General features: G+C 46.4%; 1 protein-coding gene across 14 annotated transcripts in view; it reads left to right on the plus strand.

The window, feature by feature from the left end:
* The window catches only part of PARD3 (par-3 family cell polarity regulator), a 634,482-nt gene extending 622,014 nt beyond the window's left edge, over positions 1–12,468 (plus strand). For all 14 annotated transcript variants that reach the window (XM_060097665.1, XM_060097670.1, XM_060097666.1 and 11 more), the window contains 2 exons: positions 2,636–2,763; positions 10,195–12,468. In XM_060097665.1, coding sequence (XP_059953648.1) covers positions 2,636–2,763; positions 10,195–10,591 — 525 coding nt within the window. In that variant the 3' untranslated portion in view covers positions 10,592–12,468. The remainder of the gene's footprint in view (positions 1–2,635; positions 2,764–10,194) is intronic.
* The last annotated feature ends 2,721 nt before the right edge of the window (positions 12,469–15,189 follow it).

Here is a 15,189-nt window from a genome sequence, read left to right on the forward strand (position 1 = left end):
ATTTACGTTTTTATGAGATCTTCATTGAAATCATGAATCAGGTTATTTTTGATTCAGGCCGAGTAGAAAACTTGCCAGGACGACCTTCTCTCATTGTTGCTCTGGACCCGTCATGCACACAATCTTCCTTGAAATCTGCGGCCCAGTCAACTTTCATCCTAAAAATAAGGGTGATTCTTTATTTCTTTTCTTTTTTTTTGGCTGCATGGTGTCTTCGTTGCTGCACACGGGCTTTCTGGCTTTCTCTAGTTGCAGCAAGCAGGGGCTACTCTTCGTTGAGGTGCGCGGGCTCTAGAGCTCAGGCTCAGTAGTTGTGGCGCACGGGCTTTGTTGCTCCGCGGCATGTGGGCTCTTCCCTGACCAGGGATCAAACCCACGTACCCTGCATTGGCAGGTGGATTCTTAACCACTGTGCCACCAGGGAAGCCCTGGTGATTCTTTCTAATAACCTACTCTTTTGCATGCTCTGAAAAGAGAAAGAGAGTAAAATATTAATAGTAAGGCTGAGGTTTGTATTTCATCAGAGTGAGCAAACAGAATGAAATATGTCAGTTTGCTGATTCCAAACTCATCCCCTCATTCTGTCTTCAGATCCCATGATAATTGCATTACTGGGGTTCATCCAGACCCAACCAGATGTGCCACTGATAAACAGTATCAGAAAATGCACAGTAGCGGAGGCAAAAGCCCTTCAACTTTTTTTTTTTTTTCCTCCGTCAGAATCAGATTTTCAGGCCTCTGGGAGAAACAACTTTCTACAAGACCTTGCATTTTCTTTTCACAGCTCCACAAGCAGCGTGTCACAGAATGGCGTGAGCTTGAAAAGCTGGTTACTAAATCCTGCAGCAGAATGCCAGGCCTTTCAAGACTGTTTGACACATGTGTGTAGCTTAGACTGGGTGTAAAGGAAAGGAAAATGGGGTTCTTTTTGAAGGCGTATTTCCTTGCTTCACTTTCCCCGTCCAGTGGCCCTTCCCCGGGCTCCCCACCGATAAGAGGTCAGCTCAGTGCTCTTCAGGGCCAGCCTCATCAAGGGTCATGGAAGAAACTGTCTGTCTCCTTAATGTTGCTGATGAACAATTGCTTCATGCTCTGGTTGTATAAGCAGAGCTCACTCGGCAATGTGTTTTCGTTGCTGAAGGCACCACTGATGTTATTTGAATGGTGTTGTGGAGTGGGTCTCCGCACACACATTTGTTCCAAGGCGTGTGGTTATAAACATCCACTAGTAGAGACTGGGGTATTGTAAAGCCTAATCTCTTCACCCATTATTTTTGTATCAGGATATTTTTAATATGCTCGCTGATGATGCACATATGCTTTGAAATTTTGTCCTGCATATTGCCTCATCATTGCTTACCAACATATGGGATATGCTAGCTAGGCAGAAAGGGGACAATAGAGATTGCGTTCTTTCTCTTTGCACAAAAGCCAACCAGAGGAGCCACTCTTTAAGGAACAAACCCACGTGTTATCTTACCAAATGAATGCTGAGACTCAGAAAATGATTATTGAGCCCAAGTCTCTCATTGGCTTTCAACTCTAAAAGAAAATCAATAACTTGTTTATAACAGACAGTCTTCATTCAGAATAAGCCTATTGCACAATGTTGCATAACACAAAGGGGGCAGAGGTCGGCGAGCACTAAAAAGGATTACTTAAGAGTGACTGCCATTGATGCTATGATCAACCATTCATTGTCAGCTGTTTTGTAAAGTTAGAGGCATCGTTGTCTATTTTGCGTGGAGCTACTTTCAAAAGGCCAGATCTCGAAGGTGAGCTAAACGCTGATGGTGAGAAGCTAAAGCATCCACAGGGGCCCAGCATCATATATCACCCAATATCTGGTTTTGGTCAGTGGCAGCCATGAGCAGATGACCTGATTTAGCCAGAGGATGGAAAATTTCTCTGTAGCCTATAATTAACCTAGGTAAAAATGCCATATCCTCATAACTAAGGCAAAATGTATTATTTCATAACCAATTCCAGTAGCTGTTACCTTGCAGATTCATTCTTTGAATAAGTGTTTCTTGTTCACATGTGGCTGCCATCCGTGGATTGGAGGACCTGTACGTGGTGAACGCTGCCTAGTTTCAACTAATCTTGGTTCAAAATTTAACTGTTATCCTTTAATAAAAGGGGGATCCGCTACATTGTATCCTACTGCTAGAGTAAAATACATAACTACTGAAAAGATTCACCAACACGGCCAACTTTCAAGTGTGTACCCTTGGACTTTCCCACTGTTGTGAATTATTGTAGCAAATTTTTATATTTTTTGGCATTGACTTCTAGATTTCTGAGCAGCCTCACTCCCCTGTATTTGCTGTATATACAAGGGATGTAAACTAGTGTCTAATGTCAGCATTTACCAAACCTCACTTAGGCAGACTAGAAAGGTGGACATCTCAATTTTAAACCATTCTAAAGCTGTAATTAAAATTTAGGATGATGGGATATTTGGGGCTCACGAGATCAATGAGACGCCTCTTGAGAAAATTGCACTTGATTTTTAAGACATTCACGGAAGTTGCAAATTGTTTCTAAGTCAGTCTGTGAGAATGGAAATAGTCACCGGTCCTGTGATATTCGTAATTCCTTTCTCGTGACTCGTGTTGCGTTTTCCCTCCCGCAGCCCAACTCCAGACCGTCGGCGCAGAGCGGCCGGCACTCGGTGTCGGTGGAGGTGCAGATGCAGCGGCAACGGCAGGAAGAACGCGAGAGCTTCCAGCAGGCCCAGCGCCAGTACAGCTCCCTGCCGCGGTACGAGCGCCCCACCTGCACCCCCCGCGCGTCACCATCCTCCCCGTCCTTGTCCCTTGGGAAATCCCTCCTCCCCAGTGCACTGTCTTCTCCAATAACGAAGACCCGCACATAGACGGTGGGAATCATCGCTTACTTAGAGGCCACCTTACCACGTGGCAGGGAGACCCGGAGGGAGGTGTTTCAGGAGATGGCCACACCTTCACCGGACAGCTCCCTCACTGGACCTGAAGTGGCTTGATCCACGAGGACTGGGCTTAGGGGTCAGACCTGGGTTCTGGTACAGTAAGTCCCCTACATATGAACGAGTTCTGTTCTGAGAGCATGTTTGTAAGTCCAATTTGTTCATAAGTCCAACAAAGGTAGCCTAGGTACCCAACTAACACAATCAGCTACATAGTACTGCACTGTAATAGGTTCAGAATACTTTTCACACACATAATACCTAAAAAACAAAGACAAAAAATAAACATCTTTAATCTTACAGTACAGTACCTTGAAAAGTACAGTAGTACAATAGCTGGCATCCAGGGGCTGGCATCGAGGGAACAGGTGAGAAGAGGTACGGACTGGAGGAGGGAGAGGAGGTGGGAGATGGTAGAGCTGAGGGGTCGTCAGCAAGAGGAGATGGAGGGCAGGCTGCCATTTCCCTCACGTCCGACGTGGATGGCACAGGTTCTGGTTCCTTGCTGGAACCAGATGCAGGTTCACATCTTTGAAAGTTTGCACCTTGAAGGTTCGTAGGTAGGGGACTTACTGTGTTGGTTCTGTGACCTCCCATGGGGCTGGAGACAGATTCCTCAACGGAGAAATGAAAAGAGAACTTTGACTTTGCTCAGCTCAGGGGTAACTAGGATAAATGATATCTTGTAAATCTAGAGTTCTCCAAAAGGATAGGTGCCAAACGCTCCAGGCACCATATTTAGGGGGCATCACTGGTCCCAAACCCGCCTCTCTTGCCGTCCTGCCATCCCTGCTTCTGCTCAGTGTTGAACCTCGGAGAGTCCTGGGATGTCCACCTGCCTAGCTGGTGGCTGAGCCAGAAGGGTTTCCCTGCCGGGCTCCCCACGTGGAGGCCCCTCTGCCCCAGGGCTTCTCTGCCAAAGGCCTGGAGAGCCCTCAGGTAACGGCGCCCTAAGACGTTGAAATAATAGCCATTTTCCATCTAAGTATTGTAAATAATGAAAGTGTTTAAAAACATTCAGCTTTCCAGACTTCCCCAAAGAAGTCACTCCTATCATCCCAATTCTTACAGGCGTTTGTACGGAACACGATTTCAAAACCAGGTGACAAAAACATTTCGGGTGGAAAACGGTCTACTTACCATGTTGATATCAAGTAGACCATTTTGAATTTGGGGGAAAACAGTGCTGGGGTGGGGCAAATTTGACCGACTGATATAAAAGTGATCCTGATTCTAATAAAGGTGAGTCCTTTTCATGTTAAATAATCACCATAACAGCCCTGGGGGACTTCACTGCACTGACCCGGGTCAGCCACGCCCACGTGGGTGTGAGTGCAGCTCTGTACCAGGAGGGGCACTGCCTAGTGTGGGAACTTGATCACTCAGCTGTCCTCTCTCAATCCGTAAAGCTGTGTCTCCTGTGACTACAGAAGTCTCCTTTCTTTTACATAGGAGCATAACTAACAGTTATTTAGCCCACTCTAGGCAAGAGTCATTGAAGTTTAGGTCTAGACAAGTCCTTGGAGAGCACGTCTTACAAGGAAACAACTCAGAGAAATTAAGGTACGCCCCTTAAGGTCACACACTAGTATGTAATTCCACCAGAATTCAAACCCCACCCTGCCCAACCCCTGACCCTAAACCACTATTTTGTAATGCTCATTGCTACCGAGGGCTTTGGTGCTCACACTTGGAATGTGAGCCGATATGGATATAAAGGTCTCTGTGCTCTGCTGCCCTTAGCACTTGGGGGAAGGCCACCGCCTGAATCACCCCAGAGCATCAAATGGGCAACACTTCAAGGGTTACACAAAAAGCTTCTCCTGTGTAAGTTCCCTTCTTGCGGCCTGTCGGCTTGCCTTCCATCAGAAAGACGAGCGTGATGATGGGGATGACCTGACACGCGTGGTGTGGCCCTGCCGTCCCAGCCACGCAGTGGCCATTGTGCATCACGGCCCACGCGGATGATGTTGTCCGGGCAGGGGCTGTGATCTTATCTTATTGGCAAAAGGTTTGGCTTCTTATATTTTAGTTGTGTTTGAGAGTATTTATAAGAATTGGAGGAGAGCTCTCATAAGGTGTGTGTAAGAAGAAAGTGAGATGGGAAATGGCCAGGACTAGGGAAGGGAAGGAGGAGGGATAGGGGCGGGAGGGCCTGGTGGGAGGAGAGACTCCGGGGCCCCATCCTCGGGAAGAGGACCAGAGAGAGGCAGGTGCACCGGATGCCTCCTGCTCACCGTCCAAAGTCGCTCAGTTCTCCACACGGCTCCTTTCATCCTGGCGCCCCTCTCCATCTCCACTCCTGACCCTCTCCAGCTCTCCCCTCCTCTGTGCTTCTCTCCCTCCTCTCCCCCTGAAGCACAGGTAGAAGCACCTGTAAGTCCATGGACCAGAGGCTTGCTGCTGCTGGGACTATTGCTGTCAGTTAGTGTTTCCCTAAAGAACCAGAACTTTCCCTCTGGTCATTTATAACTCCCTTACTATTAGCCATTTTATTCTGTATGGATAGGAGAAAAGTAGAAATCTTAAAACTAAAGAGCTGTGTGAGTGGGGCTGGTCGGCCTGTACATCACATTCACTTCTTTTAGAGAGTACAGTTGGGGGTTAATTTGCATATAACTTATTGTCAGCCCTCCGTATCCATGGTTCCATCCACGACTCTTCTGTATCCATGGATTCAACCAACCACAGACCCTGTCGTCCTGAGGTATTTACTCTTGGAAAATATCCATGTGTAAGTGGATCCATGCAGTTGAAACCCATGCGGTTCAAGGGTCAACTGTAATTCCTCAACGTGCATCTCTGAGTGAGGGAATTAGGAATGCAGGGCCTTGCACACCTCTTGGTTCCTTGCAGGGAACCTCACTCAGCCAGAGGCTGGAGATCGGAGGGGGGCTGTGACCCTCACGAGCTGGAGGCGCATCCCCGTTTCTGACATGTGATATTCCTCAAAGACACTTGACCTCAGCTCTTCGGATGTGGACAATTAGCGGACTTCAGTCTAAGCAAGTTGCTGTGGCATTTGATACCAAAACGATTTCACGCACACACAAAGGGTTCAGTGGCAAAGTGGAGCATAAAAGAAAACAAATGGTCGAGACTCTGTATCAGGCGCGCTAGGTGAGGTGGTTTGAATTAGAGGGATGTATACGCACCAGAGGGGTTTGTAAATTCTCACTGTGATTAAGGAAACCTATAGGCAGAATTCAGGTTGCACCGTGAAATGTCAGTAAGAAACACTAGCCAGGTGGTAACACGAGATCGGGGGAAAGGGGACACGAGTGGTCACACACTTAATTCTCAATCAGAGGGGGATTTCTTTTTTATTTTTTTATTCCTAAGTTAGTTTTCTTTTTTCTGTTTTACTTTCTTTTTTTAAATCCTTTTAAAAATGCCTAGCTTAGTTCCTTAGTATCCAAAAGGCAGCTCTAAATCTGAGTTGTAGAAAAGTATGTTGGGTCATAGTCACTGATAGAAAAACATACTCAAGATTCTTTGTTGAATGCTTTTCTTTACCTTTCCTCTGCATCTTTCCTCCTGCCGTTGGTGGCTTCTTGCTCATCCACCTTGCTTCCCGGCTGTGTCTCCACGCCCTGACTCGGTCTCCCCAACAGGCCCGTTTATTACGTGTCTCGACTGCCTCTCACCTTGTCAGCTGTGGTCTGTCTTTCTTCATCCCTGTGTGTCCTCCTCAGCGCAGTGACTGACGGCTTTCCTCAGGTGCTGGGGCTTTGCCGGGTGTCCTGTACATGACAGTGGTCTTCAGGCGTCATCACTAAGAGGCAGTTATTGCCACACCAGGGTCCGTGCTTTGGGTCGACTCACGAGTCTCCAGTGAGTGCATTCAAGGACCCAACAAACCTGCGTGTTGACTGTAAAGACATATTGGAAGGAATGATGCTTTGTGGCTCCTGTGGTTATTCGTGGCCTTTGAGCAACGCTGGGACAGTGGAAAGCTTGCTTCTGATTCTAACTCTGGGACGTGTTTGTGAGTTGCTTCCCCGAGTGAGGGTTCTCCAGTTAGTCTTTGGTGCCTTTCTCTGCTCCCTGATCTCTACCAACCCTTCAGACAAAGGACAGAAAGCTGAACTTTTTGTTTATTTTTTTCCCTTGGTCAGAAAGATGCCCTCCCAAACCCAGAGCCTAATGATTGGAGGCCAAGTCACTTGAAAGTCACCCAGTAGTGAACCATGTACTATATGCCACACTTTTGTGAGCATTTTATGTCTGTGATTTCATTTATTTCTCCCCAGAACCCTATGAGATTAGAGATTATGCCTGTTTCACACATGATGCACCTTGGGCCCAGGGAGGATAACCCTCCCAGGCTCACACAGCCACACACGCAGACTCAGGGTTGGATCTGTGTCCGCGGGACGCCCAGCCTCTCTCACACTATGCTCCGCGCCTGTGTGCCTCATCTTCCAGTGGAGGAAGCTCTCTGTCTGCTGCTTTCTTGTGTTTCTCTACAACCTGCTCATTTCTTGTCCTCTTCTTTAATCAAGAGCTTGTTGCTACGCTAGCTTCCTTTCTGAGGAAGCGTGTGTGTGTGTGTGTGTGTGTGTGTGTGTGTACGTGTGTCCATGCATCCATGTGTACGTATCTGTGTGTATGTACTTTCCTCAAGTGTCTTACTTCGAACCTCAGGGAGGTTTTCTTCCTTCTCTCTAAACTGCTTAATTTGAAGAAAATTTTACCTTCAAGAAATTCTTTCTCCCACATTGTCATAATTTCCATCCTGAACAAACCGTTAGTGAATTCTCCGTGTGTTTGAATACAAAAAGACTCTGTTTTCCTGGACTGATTCAAAATGCAACTTCCAGTACGTGATTACGTGGAGCAAAGCCTCCGGCATCATGGAGTTGGAGACGGGGATGGACAGGGCCAGTGGATCCCCGTGGACCAAGGATGAAGAAGCCTATTGACGGTTATCCTTAAACTGATAACTGACCTGTGAAGGAATCCCGCGTTGTTGCTGTAACATCAGTAGCAAGTTGGTTGTTTTAATTAAAGTTTCAGGATTAATGTCAAATCCCTTGCTTTCATGCTGGCACTTTCCATCATTCATTGCTCTAAGCAGATTAATTTATGACTCTTTAAGTGAAGGTAATCAGTGCTTTAGGCAAATAAACTGTTCCATCAAATATAAGGATCCTTGCCTGGGCTGATTGTACACATGGCCCAGTTCCCATTAAAAGGATGGACACACTGTAGGCTGTTCAATTAATCAGAGTCATATCCAGGGAGGATTCTGGACAGTAGTTCATCTTTCTTATTGAAAATACCCTTGACTACATTTTAGGTCCTATGGAAAAGGGGCAGATTTTATCCCAGACCATGTGGACGGCACTTCTGAATGTTCAGGGATGCAAATGGCTTCATTCCTGTGGGAGACCCAGTGCTGCATAGACCTTATTCTTCCTCTACTGGTCTTTCTGAACACTCTGTCATGTTGTGTGTGTCGATGGGAAAAGCTGAACAATACATACTGACACCGAATGATTTTCTTACTGATAAATGGAGCAATATATTTTGTTTTATGGCTCAATTCTCGCTCCTTCTCTTCCATTTTTAAGGCAAAAAAATTAGGGCATGTCTTCCTTCCTGGCACAAAATTGTTTTACTTTATCATAGCCAATCTTACTGTAAATTCATAAAGGCATCTAGAGACTTGATAGTAAATTAAAGATGTTTCAAAACAATAATATTTCCTGAAAATGATGTGCAACTTTATTGCATAAGGGATAAGAAGCTGAAATGTCTATAGGACTCTGATTTATTTCCCCATCCTGGGGTGACAGAAAATGAATTGAGTAAGTTACCCTGGGCTTGGGTAAGGATACCATGGGCAGGAAAATAGTGCTTTCTCCACACATGTCCAGGTTCTGCAATCTTTTTTTTTTTTTTTTTTTTTTTGCTGTACGCGGGCCTCTCACTGCTGTGGCCTCTCCCGTTGCGGAGCACAGGCTCCGGACACACAGGCTCCGCGGCCATGGCTCGCGGGCCCAGTCGCTCCGCGGCATGTGGGATCTTCCGGGATCGGGGCACGAACCCGTGTCCCCTGCATCGGCAGGCGGTCTCTCAACCACTGCGCCACCACGGAAGCCCCAGGTTCTGCAATCTTGATGAGCATGTATTCCGAAGGGTGTTAGTTGCTCACATATACAACTCAAAAGCCGGGCTTTAAGGGACTGCCTGTTGCATTTTTAATCATAAAGCAGTCTAGACTTAAATCTTTCATAACTGAACTCAAATCGGAATCCATCACACGTACTTCATATTAGCTAGCGTCTCTGGCACGGTGGTGGTGGCTGTGTAAAATATTTGTTTGGCTTGTTTAGAATTGAATTGTAACGTTCTAAAGCAAGAAATTATTGCTGGTGTAGAAGCTGCCAAATCGCTAATACCCCTAACAGCATTCTGCCAATGAGTCTAAACTGCAGGAGATATTGTCACTCTGAGCAGAACAGATAGCACCACCCAGACACAGAAGGAGGACCCTGTTTCTGAGTAGCTGCAGAATCTGTTAGCTGTCTCTCCTGTGTAGCCGTTGTTTGTGCAGACTTGTCTCAGAGTTGAACTTGCCAGGGACAGTCACGTTTTCATCCTCCCGCCCCTATCACAGTGTCTGGCACGTGACTGGAACCAAATACAGTAAGTCCCCTACATTCGAACGAGTTCCCTTCCAAGAGCATGTTCGTAAGTCCAACAAAGTTACCCTAGGTACCCAACTCACACAGTCAGCTATATAGTACTGTACTGTAATCGTTTTATACTACTTTCCACACAAATAATACATTAAAAAAACAAACCAACCCCCAAAGCAAAGAAAACATGTTTAGTCTTATAGTACAGTACTTGAAAAGTACAGTAGTACCAGCTACAACACTGCTGCTTTTACGCTTGCTTCCGGACATCCTGGGCCTGAAATGAAGATACTGTACTACTGTACTCTACACAGTACTGTACATAAAGTACACAAAAGCACAACCGTTTGTACAGGATGCACACACGTGACAATGTACGCCAGACACGTGAAGTAACTTTCCGTGATTGGACATGCGAACGCACGTTTGCATGTTTGAAAGTTCACAACTTGAAGGTTCGTATGTATGGGACTTATTGTAATATTTGTTGGGATATAGAAGTGCTATTTTGGCTCAACCCTGACCCCTCACTCCGTCCTTCCATCTCTCTCCCTCCCCTTTTCCCAGCCCTCACACTCACCTTTGGGCTTTGCTTTCTAGGCAAAGTAGGAAAAATGCCAGCTCCGTCTCCCAGGATTCTTGGGAGCAGAACTACTCCCCTGGGGAAGGCTTCCAGAGTGCCAAGGAGAACCCCAGGTATTCCAGCTACCAAGGCTCCCGGAACGGCTACCTGGGTGGGCATGGCTTCAACGCCAGGGTCATGCTGGAGACCCAGGAGCTTCTCCGCCAGGAGCAGAGGCGGAAAGAGCAGCAGATGAAGAAGCAGCCCCCTCCCCCCGAGGGGCTCAACAACTATGACTCATATAAGAAAGTCCAGGACACCAGTCACATCCCCCCCAAGGGGCCCTTCCGGCAGGACGTTCCCCCCTCCCCTTCTCAGGTCGCCAGGCTGAACAGACTCCAGACTCCTGAGAAAGGGAGACCCTTCTATTCCTGAGCAGGAGGAGAGCAGACTCTTCGTGTCACGCAATAAAGGACATTTTCCTATGAAGACTTGTACTTCGGGAGTTTTTTTGAAACCTCGGTGGTAGTATGGAATACTTCTGTTGCTGGTATTAGTGCCTTTAAGCAGTGTGGGCAATTCGATGGAAGGCCTTAATGTCTCTGCCACTGTGTCCCAAGTGTCTGTTTCATGGAAGGATTTCCCGCCATCTGACAATCACCTGTTCGAGGCATCCTACGCTCTGCATCTCTCAGGTACTGGGAATCTGGCCCAGCCCGGGAGACGTCGTGGCTTCGTGTTACCGCCCCGTACAGCTTGTGGCAACAGATTACCCTGAAGTCAAGGGTGACGTTGATCCCTCTTTTGTCCCCTTAAGTTTCTTGGGTGAGGTGACATCTCCATCTCTGGTGGATGAAAGTGGGTGACATACACCAGAAACTGGGACTCCGTGGTACTTCCCGGCACAGTCATTTTTAATCCTTTGTAACCAGTATGGTTTCCCTGTTCTTTCTCAGCCCCTTGCGACAAGAAAGTTCCTTCATCTAAAAGAAGCTAAGCCATATTCCAACACTGTCTGTTTATCAGGGGGGGTCCTTTTGTAACTGCCTTATAACTCAGTGTTACCAATAAAGTGATGATTCTGTCCGCGTGTATAAATACCCTTGCTCAGTCCTGATCCTCACATGTGTGTTGGGTCACCATGGCTCTGCGTGGGAAACAGGGGAGACAGGCGTCAGCCCTGGTGGGGCAGGGGGCCGCGCACCCGCCGGCCCAGTGTGTGTCATGACACGGTGGGTGGTAGCTAAGGAAAGAGAGAATTCTCCCAGGATGAGCGTCTGGCCCAGTACATCCCAGCCATTCTTTTTTTTTTTTTTTTTTTTGCGGTATGCGGGCCTCTCACTGTCGTGGCCTCCCCCGTTGCGGAGCACAGGCTCCGGACGCGCAGGCTCCGGACGCGCAGGCTCAGCGGCCATGGCTCACGGGCCCAGCCGCTCCGCGGCATATGGGATCCTCCCAGACCGGGGCACGAACCCGTATCCCCTGCATCGGCAGGCGGACTCTCAACCACTTGCGCCACCAGGGAGGCCCCCAGCCATTCTTTTTAAATTAGTTTTTGTTTGATGAGTTAGCAGGAAGGGCCCAGCACGGAACAAGGATCAGTCGGACACTCCTTTTGGGATTCCAGAACCTCACCTGCTTTCTCCGGTTTTTAAAGTCGGTTGCAGTGGATGGTTGTCTATTCATCCACCTGCTGTCTCTCTGCCTGGTGATGTCATCCAGGTTTCTAGATAATTCTGCCATGAAATAGAAAAGGTAAATAAGAAGAAAGCTGTTCCACATCCCACAGAACATTCTGGTGTCCCCAAACAGGGATAACAAAAGATTGCCCTGGTGTCAATATGTTCATGTACGTGCGGGCCATGAGGACCTGGGTTACTCCCGTGTTCCCATCTTCTCATTTGTTGGTCTGAACATCCTGTTGTAAACCGTGGCTGGATGGCTAAAGTGCCTGCAAATCCCGATGTGAAAAAAGCTTGAGATGAAAGCTCAGCATACTGTGTGTTAACAAAAAAGAAAAAAAAAAAAGACATGTACTGATATGCCTATTTTTTATTTTTACTGGCACATTGTATTTTTGTGTCCACTTCTTTTTAGAAAATATGTGAGGGGTTCATCCCCGTACCTACGTCTCTTACATTTCTGTGTAATGGTTCTGTTTGTTCACGGAACATAGCGATGTTGAAATGATGTGACCAGTGTAAGCGTGGTGACCTCCGACGACAGTTGCTCTTCCTCACAGCCTCCCCTGTGCTGTGAGAAACAGCTTTCCCTGTACATATGAGACTTCTAATAAAAGGCATATTTCTTCCTGTTCTCTGTGTGTCTGTAGTATTCCTGTGAAAACTCTCCTAGCTGGGTTTTTTTAAAGTCTACTAGCAGATGTAATTTTTTTCCCCATATTTAGAGAAAGTTGAACGTTTCCTCATCTCTGTCTGTGCAAACACGGAAGTGGGTGATTGATTGTTTATTTGAACACCTGAGGAGAGGGGACAGGAAAGAGAGAAGGACCTAATGAATGAGTCCACGGGAAGGCCCAGGCTGCCCAGAGTAACCGGGGAATTCGGAATGGAAGGAACCGATACGCTAGAATAAATAAAAGAATAATTATACAGAGAGCGATGTAACATTTCCGTTGTTGCCCTTTGCACTATGGACGATTTCAACAAGACGAATGTTCTGCTTGAGTCCTAACCACGTGTACCTCGATCCCAGAGAGGAGTCCAAATTCAAGCCGATTTCCAAACTAGCCTGGTTCTTACTTCCCAGATTACACGATGAGGCTTTGCTCCTTCTTCCAGAGGGACACTCATTAATATTTGTATGGTGTTTTGAAGGCCCAAAGGGCACTAGATCCCTGGGTGGGTCTTGTGCATCATTATGGTCGTGGTCCCCACCCAAAGGGCAGGCTTTGCAAAGACCTCCCATGGAGGACCGAGCATCAGCTGGTTGTCATAGCAACCCTTACCCTGCCACTAAATCCAAACTCTGTCACCTCGAGATTAGTAATGAGAGGTGTATAGCAAGCCAAGGAGATAACACGTCTTTGGTTCTTATATGCCTACAAGGTGTGGGAAAGTAGAAAAGCGAAGATGGACAGATTTGTTAATTTTCTCACTGACCAGGAGGCCCGCTGCAAATGCCAAAACTCACAGGTTATTTATCTCAGCTGACAGTGAGAAGAGAGACTGTACTGAATGTTGTGGGAGCCTAAATCACAGAGGATTTGTTGATTAAAACTGACAGTTTGAGCCACACAGAGAAGAGGTGGAGAAATAGATGTGGGTCAGCACAGAAGTGAGAATATGCCCCACGAAGCAATCTTGTCTAAATGAACTGGCCTCTGCTCCAGCACATCTCACAGGGACTTGCTGGGACCAGAGGGAGAGTGTGTCCACAGGGGAGAAGTCTCAAGTCAGGAAAGGGTGCAGGTGGCAACGCCAAGGTCCTCACACAGCTAAGGATGGAGGTGCAGTCACTCAACTGTCCCTCAGAAAACGTGGTCCCCCTGTTATCACCTCTCTTAGGCCATTAGGACTACAGATAGTCTTATAAATATGTATGTGTAACTATACATTATAAAACAACATTATATAATGTAGCAATAGTCTGTGTAACTCAAGCACCACACCCACCTCCTTTCCTTGGAGTCAGTTAGACCAAAGGCAGCTCAGAGGTGAGCGGATCCCAGGTATCTCACTAAAAGGAAGGAGAGATGGACCCGGGCTCCTCAGATTTTCTGCCAAGGAAGTCAAATCTATCAACTCCGAGACGGTAAACCAAATGAGTTTTGTTTCATCGAGTGGGGGCCACTGGTTTTGTTGCAAACCCTTTTTGAAAAAGGGCAGAAAGTAAGCAAAGATTGCTGACCACCACTTAGGTGGCAGTGGGCTTTGTCATGATCTGCCACCATGAGTCTGAACACGAGGCCAGAGGGAAGAAGAGACCAGGGGTCCGGAGGCTTCTCTGTCCACATCACTTACCCCAAAAGGGCACTCATCTCCTGGGCTGCTCCCTTTCTCCGATTGTTTTCATTAGGGAGTAGACGTTGTTCGTGTATACACGTGACAGGCACATGCAGCAGGTGTGAAATGCGTACGTAATTCTATATTTAGCTGGTTATTTTCATGTGTCCCTTATTTCATTCTTAAAACCCAAGTCTTACCTCCAGTTGATATCAACCTGAGCTGAAGCAGATAGTAATTTGTTTCTGGCTTTGTTTGCTGGTCCTGGCAGAGGAAGTGACTGAGGTTCCATCACGCTTGTCCCATCGTGGATGTCCTTGTACAACATGGTGTGCTGTACATTTAAATGTCTATTTAACAGTCAGTTCTTTTCTTCTTCTTTTTTTTTTTTTTTAACAAAGATTACTCTGACAATGACATGTCAGGCAAGGGGATAATCTTTTCTTACTTCAGAGACAGGATATCATCTTAATAAGGCAGCTAATAAGAATGTTCACAGGTCAGAAAGTGAGAATGATGGAGAGACTTTAATGGAAAAACCATCTTCAGCTCTGAGTAATGATTAGATCACAAAACTGGTTGAATTAAATTGACTTTTTTATTTTTAATGCAAGGAGGATGAAGGTTGTAATTCTGAGCATAAGCTTTTTTGTTTGTTTTTTTTGAACAAGAAACTGATATTTTACTTCAGATTTCATAGAGAAAAGGTGGGATTATCCTTGCCTTCCGCACAGAAGGAGCTTATTTTCCCGTTAGATGGGTTGTTCCCTCCAAAATTCATCATCTTCCCAGTCAGCATACATCTTCCTCTGCCTCCTTTTCCTTTTCCCTCAGCTTTCATATTCATCAAAGGAAAAAATCGATGGGTGCCCTTTGTCCATAAATTTAGTTTTTTAAGATTAAACCCTATAGTGGAGAATTTGATTTTTATAAAAGATTCCATTATGAGTCAGATAAGATCAAACGTCTTTGCTAAAGAGAGTACTCGCCTTTCCTCGTGAGTTTTTTTTTTTTTTTCCTTTCTGAGTTTAAATTTCAACGATCCGTTTTTATCTCCTCATTTTTAAT

The sequence above is a fragment of the Mesoplodon densirostris genome, chromosome 4 (genome assembly GCF_025265405.1).
Source record: "Mesoplodon densirostris isolate mMesDen1 chromosome 4, mMesDen1 primary haplotype, whole genome shotgun sequence".
Classification (NCBI taxonomy): Eukaryota; Metazoa; Chordata; class Mammalia; order Artiodactyla; family Ziphiidae; genus Mesoplodon; species Mesoplodon densirostris.